General features: G+C 38.7%; 1 protein-coding gene across 1 annotated transcript; it reads left to right on the forward strand.

The window, feature by feature from the left end:
- Positions 1 to 331: 331 nt before the first annotated feature.
- On the forward strand, positions 332 to 14,500 carry tacr3a (tachykinin receptor 3a). The gene is made up of 5 exons (XM_085912026.1): positions 332 to 699; positions 3,889 to 4,077; positions 4,243 to 4,393; positions 12,601 to 12,797; positions 14,179 to 14,500. The coding sequence occupies exons 1-5, from the start codon at positions 332 to 334 to the stop codon at positions 14,498 to 14,500; spliced, it is 1,227 nt and encodes a 408-aa protein (XP_085768152.1).
- The last annotated feature ends 3,855 nt before the right edge of the window (positions 14,501 to 18,355 follow it).

Raw genomic sequence — 18,355 nt, forward strand, 5'->3', positions numbered from 1 at the left:
GCGTCGATCAATCTCCTCCAGCTTGTGTGCCCGCTTTATTCGTGCGTCAGCGAGTGCGCACAGCGCGTCGAGCGTATGCCGCCGCGCTGCTCTCACAGCCTCATTCAACAGGCATTTACGCACACTTACACATCCGGACTGTCCACGTTTTGACAAGAAATTAATCGGCAGACAGCATTCAAATGGGAGGACAATGTTATATTATGGATGTGGTCCGGTTGCGCACTGTGATACCTAAGTATTTATACTTCGTCGCGCGTCTGTCTTGGTAGCTCCATCATCCGTTTTTTTCCCCGTTCTTCTTTTTGTCTTTGAGGAAAGGGGGGCAAGAATGTCAGCTTCACATAATGGATCGAACCTAACCTCCAACTACACAAACCAGTTTGTGCAGCCGCCATGGCGCGTCGCCCTCTGGTCCGTCGCCTACAGTTTGGTGCTGGCCGTGGCCGTTTTTGGCAATCTCATCGTCATTTGGATCATTTTGGCTCACAAGCGCATGAGAACGGTGACCAATTACTTTCTGCTCAACTTGGCCTTCTCCGACGCCTCCATGGCTGCCTTCAACACTTTGATCAACTTCGTCTACGCGACCCACGGGGAGTGGTACTTTGGGAAGGCTTACTGCAAATTCCATAACTTCTTCCCGGTAACTTCTGTGTTCGCCAGCATTTACTCGATGACTGCAATCGCCGTGGACAGGTGGGTTCCTGATTCGTTACACATGACCAATTGACTGTGGCCATTGTTCATATTCATCAAAAAAGATCCAAAAAACAACAGCAGTGTCATAAACATGCACAGATGTAAGATGTGTATATATTATATATAGAAGCTATTGATAATATGTCCACTGATATATTTGAGGATTGCATCTTTGTTTGCCCCTTTTTGGGAGATGAATGATTGCAAAATATTTTAATTGGGTTGTTTTTAAATCACTGCATCATGCTGAGAGCTCTTCCCAACATCTCCCATTTTCATATTAGATATTCAGTATTAAAAAAAAAAATCCTTTCCTTGTAGGCTATAATATACTTTGCAGTTCCACAACCAGTATAACTGCAACTCAATTGCGTTTAATGGTAGAATTGAGTTTGGAGCCCTCCTATACTCATTAGGTTGTGCATGTTTACCCAATGTTATGACGGGACTGTCAGGGATTTCAGCATCCACGCCACAGTGAAGGAAATCTGTTCTCCAAGTGAGCTGAGGCATGATCACAACCGCATGCGAACACTAAAAGCTCCAAAATGTGTCTCTCAAAAGAGGGGAGGTCGGGGGGGGTGTGTGCATATTTTTCCAAATTCAATCTCAGCATGAATTCTTGATATTTTTGCTCATTCTTTCTCTGGGCTGTGCCGCTTTTCATCAGCAGAGGCATGTAATGGAATCTTGAGCTTAAAAGAAGAAATCAAATTGCATGAATGTTTGGAGGGCATCTGCTCCATGTGTTGCACAATTTGTTCTCATGCTTACATGTGTGCAGTCCACTGACTGATGGGGTGGGGTTGCTCTTGCCTACTGCAGCCTAGGTTCGCCCACAGTGCTAAGTCGTCTATATTTACGAAAGGCAGGCGGTTTCAAGTGTGACTGACCGCCTCCTCACTCACTATATCAAGCCGGCCATCACACGTAGTTTTACATTTTGATGGCACAATTCAAAGTTGCCACTGACTGTGTATGTAGGAATGGGCATTTCACTCAATTTCCATGATTAACACCAGTATTCCATTTTGCTACCAGTTTCCAAAATCGGGCACGACAGGTTAATCTAAATTATCTGTAGGTGTAAATTGTGGTTTGTCTGTATGTGCCCTGTGATTGGCTGGCCAACAGTTTAGGGTGTATCCCACCTCTACAGCACAAATCAGATTGAGGTGAGGATAAACTGTGCCAATAATGGATGGATGGATGGATGGATGGATGGATGGATGGATGGATGGATGGATGGATGGATGGATGGATGGATGGATGGATGGATGGATGGATGGATGGATGGATGGAAATACAAAATACAGCGGCCAATTGTTTTGGGGACCAATAAAATATTCTGTTTTATGACAGTGCGCACAGTAGTTGCTCTGATGAAGGTCCACTAATTGTCGTTCAACTTCCCGTAGCTGATGTTATTGTTTAGCTCACAAAGAAGATTCGACTGAATCAACAACACCTCAGCTGTCGTTGTTGGCCAGAAGTACAATTCCTTTTGCCATCAGTCGCACACAATGAACGTAATACTTAAGAATCAATCAAGCAATTCATGAATTATGTCCATCCTCTGTGAGTCTACTGCCCATGTGACTTCAGATAATGTGGTGATCACTATCAGATCGGGTTTACGCTCATCACAGGAGCGTCGTTTGTCATGGCAGTATCTTCATCATCTTTGTGTATGTGTGTGCATCACTATTGGCATTGTCCTCACGCATAAAGGGAACAATCTGTTTTCTACAGGCAAACTCACTTAAGGTTTCTGTAACTTTTATATTTATGATCTTGATGTCCTTCTGATTCCATCAATAAAATAAAAAAAGAAAGAAAAAGAACACCGGCGTGACCTGTGTGATGCGGCTGTAACCTCGGGTTATCCTTATTTTTCTACCTCGTTCCATGCTCCCTTGAAATGGCACAAGGCCAAAGTCCATCACCCAATGTCAATTTGTCCTTCCTTTCACTTCTTTGTAGTTGGCAAGTGTTTTTCGGACGAAAGAACTTCCAACAATATTTGGTAAGGTAAATTTAGTCGATAAAAACAGCTTGTGTTCGTTCCAGGGAAATTTCATAGAAAATAGCAGAGTGACTAAAACGCATTGAGAAACAGAATTCTCAATATTTTCAAAAGCACATTTTTAAAACACAATATAATCAGATTTTTTTTTGTAATCAGAAGAGTGAAAGGGATAAAGATAGCAGTTGATAATGGTGTCGAGTATGTCCTTGACCTTATGAATAAAAAAAATGTCTGTGATGTTGTAAAACAAGGTTGACTGCCAAGCGATCATCTTCCCACTCCAGTCATGGGAGTGACAGCTTGCCATTTAGCATGCACGCAGATACTTTTTCCTGGCAACGTTAAGTGCTGCTAGTTAAACACCAGGCGATGATAAAGTGCTTATGAATCGTTACCGTCACGATGTAGTGACAAGCTTTCCAACGGGATGGTTTCCAAAAGCACCCTGTGTCGCTTCGAGCGTGTCAAGATGTCAGGGTGAGATTTCAAGATGACAGAGGTCAGTAATACGCCTCTGGGATGTATTTTGGTATTGCTATATTCCATCGCTTCAGAAGATGTTGTGAGTACATTTAAATCTTTTTGTGTTTTTATGTTATTCTCAATAAGCCTCTGTCTGTCCATCCATTATTTTCCTACCCTGTTCAAGGTTACGATGAACTTGACCCCTGATAACTTTGGGACTAATTTTGGGACTAGTTGCCAGGCAATAAAAAGGCACATATAGGAGCAGACATACACTCAGACTCCCAATCACACCATCAGTGAGTGTGAAATGAACTTTCAATTCCTCCATTGAGTTCAAGTGAGCGAAGCACTCTACTGACGGGGACCCCGGTGTCATTGGGAACAATCATTACATTTTGCGTGACCCTCTGGCTACACAGCAAGGTCCGTGAAGGCATGCTTGGACTGGTTTGGGTTGAAAAGTTTGAATCGGATCGGAGGCCCTAGCATCGAGCCGATCAAACACCTTCAGATGAAGTGAAACTGACTGATGGCGTCCCGCCTTACCTGAGGTTACACTTCATTGTCCTCTCATAAATGGATGACTATAGGATATGCATGTACAAAAACATTTTTGTAAGAAAACGATTTGCATGTTATGCATTAATTAGCCTAGGAGTTAATAAAGCTTGTGACCCTTGACCCCATAGGTACATGGCCATTATCCACCCATTGAAGCCTCGCCTGTCAGCCAAGGTCACCACTGGAGTCATCGCCTGCATCTGGAGTCTTGCCGTAGTTCTGGCCTTTCCCCTTTGCTACTTCTCCAGAATTCGAGTTCTGCCTCATAGGACCTTGTGCTACGTGGCGTGGCCTCGCTTGGAAGACGACCCTGTCATGTGAGCAGTCTTTTATTCAAAGACATTCAAATGAAAACATTCATTTACAGTCAGTCAGTTTTTTAAAGACGTATGATGTGTTTTCTTTTTCCACTAACATCGAAATGCAGATGTTAATGTCAGAAGTTAATATACTTTTTTTTTTTCTTTAAAATGTCGCTGAAGGTACCACATCATTGTGACTCTGCTGGTCTATGTGTTGCCTTTGGTGGTAATGGGCATTACTTACTCTATTGTGGGAGTCACTCTGTGGGGAGGGGAGATTCCCGGAGATTCATCCGACAACTATCATGGACAACTGCGAGCTAAAAGAAAGGTAAGCATGCTTGAAGGGAAATGCACAGTACGTATTATTATTATTCATATATTCCGATTTACACCGTGACTCACTAGGTTGCAGGATGACTGTCAACATCTGGAAGTGAGTGATGATTTAATCTTTACAATTAGTTTCTTATTATCTGAGATGCTCAAGCTTGTGAAGGGCATCAGCCAGAAAAAGCAATTGGCATAAATGCAAAATTGGAGCACATGTTGCGCTTCCTTCCTTCCAATCTCTGTGGCATTCAACTATAAAGCAACAAGTTTTTTTTTTGTTTTTTTTAAGTTGACACTAATGTGATGAAACTTCAGTCGACGTAGACTAGCCTCTGATGATGCCATTGGTATTTTTTTCAGTTCAGTACTATATTTTACCCTCCAAATCGGGGGAAAAAAAACAGAAAGAGGGATTTATTTAGAATAATGTATTCACCAATAATAGACAGCTCATTCACACCATTTAAGCAGAATGTAACATTTGCACAATTGAGCAAAATAGGAAAACCTTCACTGTGTTTGCAGGTAATTACAGACGTCTTTGTGTGCAGTGGAATAATCCCTCAACTTCCACTAGTGTGTTTAAAATTCCTCACCATCTTGGATTTCTTCCCTTAACTGTGTCTTCAACACTTTCCAAAGCCGTGCATTCAGAAAGAGAAGACAATTTAAATCAATTAGTGGATTTATTTTATTCACTGCACACACTTGCTCGTAGCAAGCAGCTCTCTGTCCTCATCGAGACAAAAATGTGTGATTAGAGAATAGACGATAACACACTGTGTGGAGAAGTAATGCCTACCAGTCTGTCGGACTCCTATTAGCAACCTCTTAATCAGTCAACTGGATCAGAACTTAAATGTCAAAACGTCAAAATGTCACGCAGTTTATTGCGCTAGTAAGTCGTTTTTAATTCACATTTGCCATTTGTTACATTTTGTTCCCTCTCAGATTTGGGATCAACCTGTAGCAATCGGGGACAATTCACATGATTTGGATCATACCCCCTCGGAGCGTCAATTTAATCCTCTGTTGTTAATTTAATTTGTTAATTTGTAAAATATTGATGTTCTCATGAGGGAAGACGACTCCTACTAGATCTAATTAACAGCTTTGGGCCACGTCAATGTGTATTTAGATAACTGATTTTAAGTCTCTTGATTGACAACCTGGTGTTAAAGTAAAGAGTAAACATAATTAAAATATTAGGGCAGCAATGACATTTTAACACAAAATGTATTATGGAACTTTCTGTCTTTAAAGCGGCCACTAATTGTTTTTCTCCTGAGCTCCACCTGCAATTTTCAAGCGTGACTTTTTTAGCAGTTGGGGTAATTACAAAGGCACTTCTATCTATTCATTTACTTGAAGCTTATCTCAAGAGAGACCGGCGGAGTAGACCCTGCACCACTTGACAGCAATCACATTGGCTCACATTGGATTATATAGACGAACAATCATTCACGTTCAAATCCACACCTGTAGACAAGACAGAGTTTTCAATTAACGTGACTTGCAGGTTTCTGGAAAATGGAAGGAAGCTGAACTACCCTGATAAAACCTACAGAAAAAACATGAAGACTCACTGTAGGATTTATTTTATCACTTTTAAGGCAACCCGCCTTATGCAGAGTGAAACCTGAAGACTACTTCTATAGTTGTAAATGTGAGTTTGGCTGGTATTGTAGCCAGTCTCCAGCTCACCCATGACCCTGAACAGGGTAGACGATAGAAAACTGAAGGATGTTTACAAAATCTGACTCTCAAAAATCGCAATATTGCATTGTAATGTAGGGTCACTGATGGTGTAAGAATACACTCACCTGCTTTGTGTGTGGGCAGTGTGGGATTTTTTCCCACTCAGTGGCAATGTAGATGTAGGTGCGAATGGTTGTTTATCTCTAAAAGTGACCTCTGACTGGCTGGCAACCAGTTCTGCCTTTCGCCCCAAACGGGATTCCCCACTGACCCTGAATTAAATGTGTTGGAAATAGATGGATGCCATGGGACTCTATTCACTTGTATTCCTTTGTATTCCGTTACTGATTTTAATTTTTTCACAAATTTTAGAATGTGTTTGCTTGCCTTATACATACATACATACATAGTACGTACATACAGAAAGACAGACAGACAGACAGACAGACATACGTGTGTCAAGCAAAACCTGGGAAACCTGTGCAGTGTTAGATTGTGTAACATGTAGTCTATAATCCTCTTAGACAGTCTGTCAAAAGCGATTTGATAGGATTAATCACATAAACCACAAATCGTTTCTGCAACAAAACAGTGAAGAAATTCATGTATTATTTAATGGGAATAGCAAACCAATAGTTCAGCTGCAATGTTGGTTTTCAAGAACAGTACTTGAGATTAGAGTCCAGGTCACTGAGTGGGCATTTTCTACTCGATGTTGAGCAGCGCATTATGCGGTGTGTGTCGTGCTTTGTTTTGGCCAAAAGTCAGGTATATATTTGCTTTAGGTCAGCTGCTTTTGTTATGCTTGAGAGTCTTGCCCAGGGCTGCTCACTTTTGTTTTTATAACCAACTCTGACTGCAGCTTGCAGGTCACAAAAAAAAAAGCTATTTTGCCAACATGACATTCATGACACCGAAAAACTACACGGTGCAACATGACCACAAAAGAAGGAAAGACACAGTTTAAAAGATGCTCCAAGAAGAGCACTGACAGTGGTTGGATAAAACCTGAGTCCTTAATAGTAGTTTTTAATCAATTATAGAAAATACATTGTCTTCTTCAGTGTCAAAACCAGAAATAATCATCAAGGTTTTTCTGATCCAGATTGATTGACACATTATTTTCATGTCAGTGACTGAATTTCCGCACCCCTTGTCGGATGTCTTCTGATGCCAATAATGTCGGCGCGCTTAAACTTCTGATCCTCGAGTCTGCCCTAAAATCTGCTGTTTGAGTGAAAACCCATTTGATTTAATCTCGCTTAAAATATTAGAGTAAACATACTTGCAGTCATTCACTAATCTTAACTGAAACCTAAATACTGTAAACCAACTTGCAGTCATTCAGTAAGGCTATCTAAATCCAAACGTAAACGTACTTGTAGTCATTCATTCATCTTACTTGAGATCTAAGTCAGTTTATGATCCCATGCCAATTTTTTTCCCACTATATTATTAGTATTGCTTCTTCCACACTTTTTTGATTGTTTCAGATTACAAGATGCAAAGTTGCATGCACAATACTACAAAATGTCATACTAGAATTGTTTTGCAGTCCGCTGAAGTTCAATCATCGTATAAATAAGGCAAAAGAAGTGAAACTGAATTGTCTTGCCCGTTGACACTTTCAACATTCCCCATGTTAAATTTACTTTGTTCCATTTCTCGCAGGCATTGCACATTGTCAGTAATCACACTTTACAAATTTTTCCATTCTCGCACCACCTGGCAGAAACCTATTCCACGGATTTGTGCTATATTGTGCACAGAGCTAATCATTTTACCCAAGGCAATCACATCTGTAAACCACTCACTACAGTTGACAAGATGATTACGAAAGCAAAGGTCACTTAGATGAAGTAGATGGAGGAACGTATTGTGGCAGAATGTTTCAATGACGTCGATAAAAATAGAGTTAGCGCATTTTGCGTCAATCACACACTTGTCGGGCAGGTCAGTGAGGCGGCAGGTCATGGAGTCATTGCCTATTGTGATTTCTCATCATCTTCACTGACAGAGCGACCTAACACAACAGGTACTCTATTTTCAGCATATGCCCAGGGGTTGGTATTTCAAATGTCAACCCAGAGTTCAGCACTAATGATGTTATAAGTCTGCCATAGCTCTTTCAGACAAGGACTGCTTGTTCTTGGCAACACAGCACAGATCTTTGCCCTTGGGATGTTTGAGTATGCGGGTAAGAGGACAACCTGGTCAATTTCCTTGGCTAGAGTTTGATTGTGACTTGTCGGTGTGTTGGATGGTGGCGACAATGCTCTACACCCCCTGAGCATTTTTGGCCATGCTGCACTTGGTTTATGGGAGTGGGCCAATCGTTTTGTGGTCAGTCGGTGTTCCACTTGATTGTTTGTCTCACTTGTCACTGATGAGATTGTTTTGCCTTAAACACGGAATGGGCAACTTAAATGCTGGAGTGTGCCACCTTTTTTTCCATCAGTGCTTCTGTGGACCACACCACTTTTCAACCAAATTCATGATAACAAAATAGGTGCAAATCCCACAAAAATTGAACCTGGTCAGGTTAGACTCAATGTTGGTAATGTCACAAAGAAACGCAGGCCCACCCAGCTTTGCGGAGACCAGTAAGCTGAAATGGCTTACCTTGAGCTGATGCAAACATCTGGATCTGCCAGAATTTGCCCCATGGCACAGATGTGCTTTGAACATACAGCCTTTTGTGTTTCAGTTCTTTCTAGATTTTGTCATGATGAACATGCATCAAGGATTTTGTGCCACCAGTTTCTCACGTTTTTTTTATTCTATCATCACAATTATTTCCATTTTCCATTAACATTGCTTTTAGTCTACCGTGGTGGAATCATACAGAACAGAAAAAAAATGTCTTTGCTAAACCCTTGCAAATGGAATATTTTTCTGAAGTGTCATTGTAAAATTTCAATTTGGGCGTTGGACGGGAATGGTTTCACTCGTCTTTCATACAGATGAGCACTGGGTGAATTACAACCGCATTCTGTTCTGCTCAGTCTCAGTCAGACATAAACTGATTTGGAAGTTACATCAAATCAGACTGTAGTTTTGCATGCGATAGCTCTCTAACCCTGGTCATAGACAGTATTCTTAGAAAAAAGAAAAAAAAAAAAAAACAGCAGTAATTAGTCCCAGCAAGAACTAGGACCATGTAAAATTTGACCTCAACTGTCTTGTCCAGCCTCTGTTGGTTCCCAAACAGAAAAGCTCTGGAGGAACAATCATTTGAGAATTACAAGCCGTAAAGCACTAACAAGGATGCTCTGGACTTGAGATAAATTTGTTGAAAGGCTGTCTAGACTATAAATAGATACAATTGGAATTGGAAAATAAAGAATATATAGTCCAGCCACTATAAATAATTCAGTGCATTAAAATCCTCACCTACTATGAATTATGATTGTAATTGTGTAGGTGATCCGATAAAGGACAAGAAACCAATATGCCTCAATTTAAAGTACTGTAAAAAAAAAAACAATTTTTAAAATTCTCTTTTATTTCTACTATCCCAGTTTGTCTCCGCCCACTTAGGCATCATTATAACGGTCTCTTCTTGCTGTATCGCACGGCAAATAGACTGTAGATGGCGGGACTCATTTTGACTGCGAGTAAATTAATGGGTGGTCATTTATTGGTATAATGAACAAACATAAATCTAGCGCTGGAGAAAGCCCCGAGACTGTTTTGGTCAATTACATTGTAACTCGGAATCCTTTTTCTGCATTAAAAAGCTCATTAGCCTTTGAGTTTCATTAGTTTTATTCAAAAAAGCAAAGCAAATCAGTATAGTTGTAATATGCTTCCCCCTCAGCTCATTTCAATGTAGATGCAATCAACAGTATATAGGGCATGATAAGATATTGTCTGTTGGAATGGTGGTTCATTTTTACTGTGATCATTTTCATCTCAGCGACAATATACAATACTGATTTCCCCTTGTTATAACATGTTGTGCATCACGCAATGTACATTTGAAGGACAAATAATAAAGCGACAATGTTTGTTGTTGAATCGTCCATAGGGTTGACTGTGAATGGTTGTTTACAGAGTCTTGAAAAAGTATTGATTTAACCTTTTCACATTATGTTCTATGCGATCACAGACTTGAGTGTATTTTGTTGAGGGTTGTCAGATCCAGGAACTCAGGTGAGCTAGTCCTTACCAGGGTCAAACTACCAGTGAAGATTAAACTTTCACCAAATGCAGACACTCTTGAATCCCAATTTAAAAAAATATGTTTTTTATTTTTCTAAAATAAAGCATACCCATCACGTTCACAATATTATGTATTACTGGCATTTCTTGATAGCACCTGGACTTTATAGTGCTCTTAATTTGATATGTGCAATTTGTAAATGATCAGTTGTTCTTATCAGCTCTGTGTAAAAGTGTGACTTGTCAGAAAAACTATTTAATGATGATAACAAATGCAAGCTCTGTGAAATAAGCTTTTCCGCCCCATTTCCACTCAACGCTATCTTAAGTGATTGGCATTTGGAAGTACATGTGCAGAATTTGTCCTGGTTTCAGTGTGTGAAAATACACACTTGATGGCAGGGTGACCAAATGTAAAATATTTCAGACTAACCAAATAGTCAACAGTTCAGGAAATTTGCTGGCTTTGTTTGTTTGTTTGTCATTACTTTTTTAAAGGCCAAACAAGTCAGAGTGGAGCATATACTGACAAACAAACAGTCCACCTCCGAAGTTCCACCTTCATGTGATTATTGGTCTTACGTCATCAATCATAGTAGCATCACCACTGGGTTGTATAAGACCTGAATATATAATAAATTAAAAAACAAATATGTGATTATTTTAATGTCCCACAAAGTGGTGCACTATTCGGATTAATATCATAGACAGAATAAGACAGCACATTTTTGCTGGCATGGGAATGAGAAAAATGCTGTCCTAAAGATAGATGGATCTAGATTTTTTAATTTTGTATGGTAATTATTAATTTCCATAAACCATAATAGATGGTGCTCAATTGTACCTCATTGTAATATAACAAGACTGAATAAAATGAAATGAATCCGCTTCAATTACCAATTTTATACCCCTCCTTTCATCGTGTTCTATGCTGACTGACAGGTTGAATTAATTATTAGATTGTTGAATAAATTAGACTATTTCCACTGCACGGACGAGGGTCGCTTTGATTAGAATGTGTCCATATGTGGCCAAGTGTCATATATTTTCCAACCTTGACATGCCTCATAGTACAGATTACATGGGGATTTATGGTCCTGTGATGTATTAAGTGCGGTACACATAGAAATTTGTTGATATTTTAACAATAAATAAACTATGACGGACACCACGCAACAAGGACATTGGTCAAGATAATCTTTAGAGATAGTAATAGATAATTTGGCCTCCTTTATTATAAGAAAGGGAAAATGCTCAAATTGGGCATAATTGTGTGTATCCAACTGTACAGACATTTTGGGCGAGTGTTTCACACGCTTTATTTCAACTGCATATATTGACTTGAAATTAACATTATCTACTATTTAAGGTAGTGACACAGGTTTCAAAAACACTATAAGCAACATTTAATAGCGCTAATACAAGACGACAGCTTTCCAGACTAATTGTGCACAGTCAACCATGAACTGCAAAAGCCTGCCCAGATGAGAGGCGAAACATCTTCCTAGACAACCAGAACAGCCCCATTGTGATTGATTCAATGTCATGAGAATTAAATGACCAAGAATATTAATAGGCAAGTTATATGGGTTGCAATGAGTGGGGGGATTTTTTTTTTTTTTTTCCAGCAGTATCTGCTTGTGTACCATCAGTTTGGAATGAAAAGAAGAAATAGTTTTCAATAGCGTTTGACAAATATATTCTTTGTATCACTCTTAAGTCCTCACTACTTTTCTCACAAAGTTTCTGACTTCTTTTGAGCTGTTGATCCTCAGAGTTCACCGTTTATTTTATGCTATGAACATTTGTCAAAACAGCGGGTGTGTTAGTTTCGGCACACGTTTTTTGCACGAGTTTACATTTCAGGAGGGACACAGTGGTGTCTGTTTTGTTTCCCGTTGCTTGCTTTTGAGCAGGCCCCACGTTAATCACAAGGATTGTTTTACCAGTCATCAAACAGTTGCGAGCCACAAAAGTGGCTTGTTGAAAGCAAGTGTCAGAACACTGGCCCCGTGATTGAATGTTGGAGAAGAAAACATGGCCTTGTTAATACATAGATCAGGGGAGGTGATCCGCATCCATCATGGATTGTAGAACAGCAGGTTGTAGTGATGCTAAACACAAAATGAGTTGAGTATAAACAGTCGTGTTTTTATTTAGCAGAGCGAGAGTTACAATTCAATGGGATTCCTCCATTTTACTCCAGCTTCCTTCCTCCTTCCAAAAAAACAAACATGCCAGTTGAGTTTCACACTACAGGATGGATTTTTCTGTGCTTGCAACACCTGTGAATTGTCCTGTGGTTATCATTCATCTGCTCCCTTTGTTTGGTTTTTAAACTAGGTGGTGAAGATGATGATCATCGTCTTGGTGACCTTTGCCCTCTGCTGGCTACCCTATCATATCTACTTCATTGTAACGGGTCTCAACAAGCATTTGATCAAGTGGAAGTCCATCCAGCAAGTTTATCTGTCCGTGCTGTGGCTGGCAATGAGCTCCACCATGTACAATCCCATTATATACTGCTGCCTGAACAGCAGGTGAGTTCAAGTGCAAAGTTGCAAGCTACATTTTCAAAACATTCAGGTACAGAGGGATTTATTATTTGTTATCTATATAAGAGTATTATACACAGACCAAAAAATGTAGTTCCGTCTTCTTTTGGCAGATTTATAACATTTTTGTCACGTGATTCTAAGGCTTATAAAACTGTCACCGACTTGTATATTGAACTGAATGACAAAGTATCATCTGTGAGCTGGGATGCATTGTTGTTGTCCACAACATTTGCATTCTGTTACATACTGAGAAAAATGCATTCTTCACGAAAAGATGATGTTATGTATGTTTTCGTATGTCATTTGAAGATAAATATGTTGTGGGTTTTAATCTAGTCCTAAGTGTATTATATCTGCTTCGATTGTCTGGGTGCATTGACTTGGAAAATAGAAGGGCACTCAGCAGAGCGTAGACCACCGCCAAAGCCAATGATTCATCTTTTTCCTTTTGTACATACTGTCACTCATGTCAGAATATATTTACTTAAGAATCATAAACATGCCAGATCTTTTTTTTTTTCTTTTTTTTGCAGAGAGGTCCTTGAAATTCATTCTGAGATATAAAACGTCACTGCCAAAGTGAATAAAACATGTCTCGTTAAATCTCAAGGTTTTATTATGGTGACAGATGTAGTCTGAAAATAATATATAATATATAATAAAATACATATGTAATATATATATATATATATACACAATATTATATATACAATATGATATAGGTACATACCTAATATACGCATATACAGTACAGTACTGTACTGTACTGTAATTTGCACCACAGATGTGATGGTGTGTTTGTCTTGATGTATAAATTAGTATAAAAATATGTCTCTGTGAATAAAAGTGCAATGTTTAACAAAACAATATACAATGAAACATAACTTTGTGTGGCATTACAAGGCCATTTAGGAGGTGTCCCGAATTTCTCCTAGACACAATTAAAACCAAAAAATTGAATTGGATCATTTGTAGTCACACGCCTGATTAACTCTTAAGACTGACTGGTTGGAAACTTAATGGACTACCGATGGGATGTGACCTATAGTTTCTACTTGGATTTGTCTTATATTGACTCCGCTCACTGCAATAATGACGTTTCAGTGTTTACATTAAAAAAATCAATACATAAACAAACCTTTTCAGGGGACACAATAAAACAATCAAAGCCTCTAATGCATCTCAGTTAAAATCTTGCCACAGCCCCACTCAATAGTAATTGACCGCGGAATAAATTTTCATAGATAACGGCCACGCTTGAAGTTTGATTTATCTTGGCGCCGTCATTCTCTCCATGCTCTCTGATCAATCTCCCTCCTTGTGACAGTTCTTGTGCTCTATCTGCTCTATAATGCCACTTCAGGTTTCGTGCTGGCTTCAAGCGGGCCTTTCGCTGGTGCCCTTTCATCAAGGTGTCCAGCTACGATGAGTTGGAACTTCGCTCGACCCGGCAACACCCGATGCGGCAGAGCAGCATGTACACGCTCTCCAAAATGGACACCAGCATGGTTGTGGTTTACGACCCCGCCGATGGCGATGGCAGCGGCTCCGGAAGGAAGTGGTCCCTGTCCTCCAGGAAGAGAAGCTACGTCACGTCTCGCCACACGCCTGCCACTTCCAGCACTGGAAGCATGAAAACACAAAATGGTGGGATCCCGACTCCTCAAGCTGAGCAATTTTCTTGAGTGTGAATTGAATTTCTTGAAAATACCATGCGCTTGAATTCTTTTTTTATTCAAGTGTGCTATACGGCCCCCAAAATTGCCCTTTAAAAATTGCACTCTGCTGATTTGATGGTATTTATGCTCCAAACATTATTTTATTTGGATCGGAATTTCTTGTTTTCTGTTTTTGGTGTGCATAAAGAGAAGTTAACTTACCTTGCTAACACTGTTGGCTTGCAACGCTCAAAGGTCCCTCCGTGGTGAAAACATTTATTGGAAGGAAAAGTACACCTTTTTTTTCCCACGGTCGCAAGGGACTGGTAAACTTCTCTACTTGGTGACAATTTTTATTTTTTTGCATGTAAAAGTTTGAGTTTGTTATGCTCAAGAAATGACAACAGTTACATGAAGAAAGAGGCATGTGGCCATTTTTACACATTTGCATGATACAAAATAAGTACAATCAAAAATGTTTGCATTTTACATTTTAATGATGTGCACAATTCTTAGATTAAACATTGCACAATTACTGCATCAAGTTTCGCTGTTATCAAATTGAGTGTCTCCTGCAACAGTGAACTCTTGCTCGGCAAAAACCTCGAGCGCTAATTAACATCAAAGTCTTCATTGTGTTGTTTTGTAAACGTCTCAATTAACATCAAAGTGTTAATTGTGCTGTTCATTTGGAAGAACGTCTCAGCCCTGTGGTTCCAATTATTTGCTTAAGTTTACACAATTAAAACTTTCCGCATGCTTGACTGAAAGTGTATTCTCAGCAGGTTGAATTATACTATATACCATGGCGATTGTAAATACTGTAAGTATGTCAAAGTTTATTTTCCAGCCCTATTAACTGTGAACTTCATTTAAGTTGTGGAACCACTTGTGTTTCTCAGCATAATTGAATCTTGACTCACAAAGAGAAAAGAAATAGAACAAGTGAGTTTTTCAGTTGCAGTGTTTGTTCATTTAAAAAAAATGTACAGTACAAAGTGAACTTGACACAAATATTCGTCTACTGTGCTGTGCGTATCCTGTGATGCAATTTGAACATTTTCATTTTGAGTGTTTACATAAAATGAAAGAATTCAACTGTGCCATGCAATCTGTTATACATTTTGCTCAGTGTTTGCACAAAAGAAAGCCTCTTTGTGCTTTTTTTGCTGTAAATAAATTAAAATCCATGTTAAAGTAAGGAAAGAAAAAAATACCAGTAATGTAGGAAATAAAAGGTTATTTATTCTTCTTGGTTTGGTCAAGCCATTTAATATATACTTTAATTGGAGCTAAGAAAAAAATCTTGAACTGTTGTCAAACCCTTTAAAAAGAATTTTGAATGTTTAGAGACTTCTTGAAAGTATAGGCACCGGAATGTGATGTAAAATGTTTAGTGTATTTACTGTATGTCAAATGTATGGTTTTTGTTTTTGTTTTTTTGTTTTCAAAAAAGGTGTCATTTGCTATGTTTTGTATGAACGTTAATGTATACTGTGTGATTTTCTGTGGTAAATCTTTATCTTTACCTTGGAGATGTTTTGTGGACTGTGTATTCTGCAAAAAAAAAAAATCATAGCATTTGAAAAATTTACTTTGCAACAAGCGTCACTATTGCTTTTTAAAATTTGTTTTTAATTTCAAGACTAAATCATAATAATGATGAGTAATACCAGTTAACAGTGTTTGATTGCTGTTGTTATTCAGACAGTGTGAATATATTTCATTGTGTTCATTACGTCCAAATCTGATAATAACTTTCTCCAAAATCATATTTCTTTCAACATTCTACATTTCATCTTTGTAGATCCATTATTGCACTCATAGCAAAAAAAGAAATAAAGTGTAAGACACCCAAAATGTTTTTGTGAATTTATTACAAAGCTATGTAGTGGATAGGCAGCACAGTTCTCACACATGATTATGTTTGACATATGATGTGCATACATACACACCAGTATCACATCACAAGGAACATTCCAAGGCCATGTTAAATGAAAGTAATAACTTAACATTCCCTAACTGGGTGAAGCATTTATTTTATTCATGATTTATTTTCCATTTGTTCCATGACTGACATGGGGCTGTCTCTCTTCCAGTGTCCGTTCTGCCCACAGTTGTATTATGCATTGCGATCGATTGCATCACGTCTTCTGTCTTGCATGGAAACTGCTCCACATGCAAGAAATTCTGTTTCCTCTTGGTTCAAAGAATTGGTGGATAGATATTACAGTTTTTGATAGAATAAACAACAAGTTAATATTTATTGACTTGCAAAATTGTTACATATTCAGTTTGACAATCTCTGGGGTTGAGAATCTAGGGGGGGGGGGAGTGAGACGAATCTCAAGCAGTCGACAGCCACCTGTCTTTTCAAATCCACTTGCACCTTTTCCTGATACAATAACTTGGGCACCTCTTTGAAGTAGATTAAAGCATTCCCTTTTGGAAAGTCATCTAACCAAAGGTATCAACACAGTGCACTCAACCTAATGCAATATAAACATGAAGGTCTTAAATGAGAAAGTTCATTAAGCCAGAGCAAGCTGACCTTACAACACAATTGGAACTTTACCTGCCACTGTCAGCCTGCATCTGGCAAGCTGTACACTGTTTGCTAGTGGCAGTGATAAGCAATTGACAACCTGGTGAACCTGCAGGCTACATTTTCTGTGTGCAGAAAGCTTAATTATTCATATTTTCTATACACATAGTCTCTTGAGCTTCTCTAATGTTTTGCTTTCAAAAAGGAAAATGTCATACTGTATTGTAAACTGAAAATAAATCAGGTGGGAGACTGATGCATCACACGCAAACACATAGCTGACAAATGATATTCTTTGAAGTATAAAACACTTCCAAGTATGATATTGTTCCCTGCCAAAATGTTATTAGTCCAGCCGTTACCTCAATTGTGTTTTGGTATCGTTCGCTGATTGTAGTGTTTCCCATAGAGAGAGGTGCAGCACAAAGGCTCCTCAGAGACTCATCTGTGTTTTTGTGACAATCATGTGGTGACTTGACTCTGTCTCTCACTCAATCAAATACAAGCTGCTGGGCTGGTCACTACAATTGGGCAAATAGCTCATGCATAACTCATTGGACTGACCTGTTCAGATCAGATTTGACACTCCTAACTCTAAAGTGATTGGTGAGCATGGTGATCATCAGCAATGGCTTTGGCAGTGTTGCTGATTTTTTTTCCCCTTGAGAAATGTTTCAAACTCTCCTGAGCTGCACTTAATGAATTTGATCATGACCTTTTACGAATGCTTGGTTGGCAATTTTAGCGAACAATGCGACAAGAAAAACTGACAAGTAAAAGGATTTGCAAACATGTTTGCAACCTTTTATAAACGCTGACAAAATTCGCTACATTCACAAACATTCACCGCATAGTAAGATATGACTTAAAAGACACAATATGAAACTGACAGCCACCATTTTCAGTCCAAATGAATGAAAACATGGCTGCACCACATTTCAAAAGTAAAACAAAAATTACCACAATTAAAAAGCGGAAGCACTCGTCAAAAGATGGATTTTAGTCGCATGCAACAGTGTCATTTAAAATTGGAAATTATATCACGAGACACTCCACAGTCCACTCAATGTAAAAAAAATAGAAAATTCATAAATGACACAATAATGGGAAGGTATTTTATTTTGTATTGACTCAAATACAAAAATACAGAGAATACAGATTTATATGAAACATACTATTTCAAAGTATGTTACATGATTATTTACATAAATCTATCGCTCATACCGTATTAGCCCGAATATATGATGGTGTTTTTTACATTGAAATAAGACTGAAAAAGTGGGGGTAGTTTATTGTAATGTTTTTCCTTATTCAGATTTGTTTCAAGACTACAGTTA

Source organism: Syngnathus leptorhynchus, chromosome 5, assembly GCF_054491065.1.
Source record: "Syngnathus leptorhynchus isolate UIUO chromosome 5, UIUO_Slep, whole genome shotgun sequence".
NCBI classification, from domain to species: domain Eukaryota; kingdom Metazoa; phylum Chordata; class Actinopteri; order Syngnathiformes; family Syngnathidae; genus Syngnathus; species Syngnathus leptorhynchus.

Excerpts from the sequence above, each read along its gene's own strand:
- tacr3a (XM_085912026.1), top strand. The coding sequence starts at position 332 with ATGTCAGCTTCACATAATGGATCGAACCTAACCTCCAACTACACAAAC. Across the intron at positions 700-3,888 it reads ACTGCAATCGCCGTGGACAG|GTACATGGCCATTATCCACC; the intron begins GTGGGTTCCTGA and ends TTGACCCCATAG. Across the intron at positions 12,798-14,178 it reads TACTGCTGCCTGAACAGCAG|GTTTCGTGCTGGCTTCAAGC; the intron begins GTGAGTTCAAGT and ends ATGCCACTTCAG.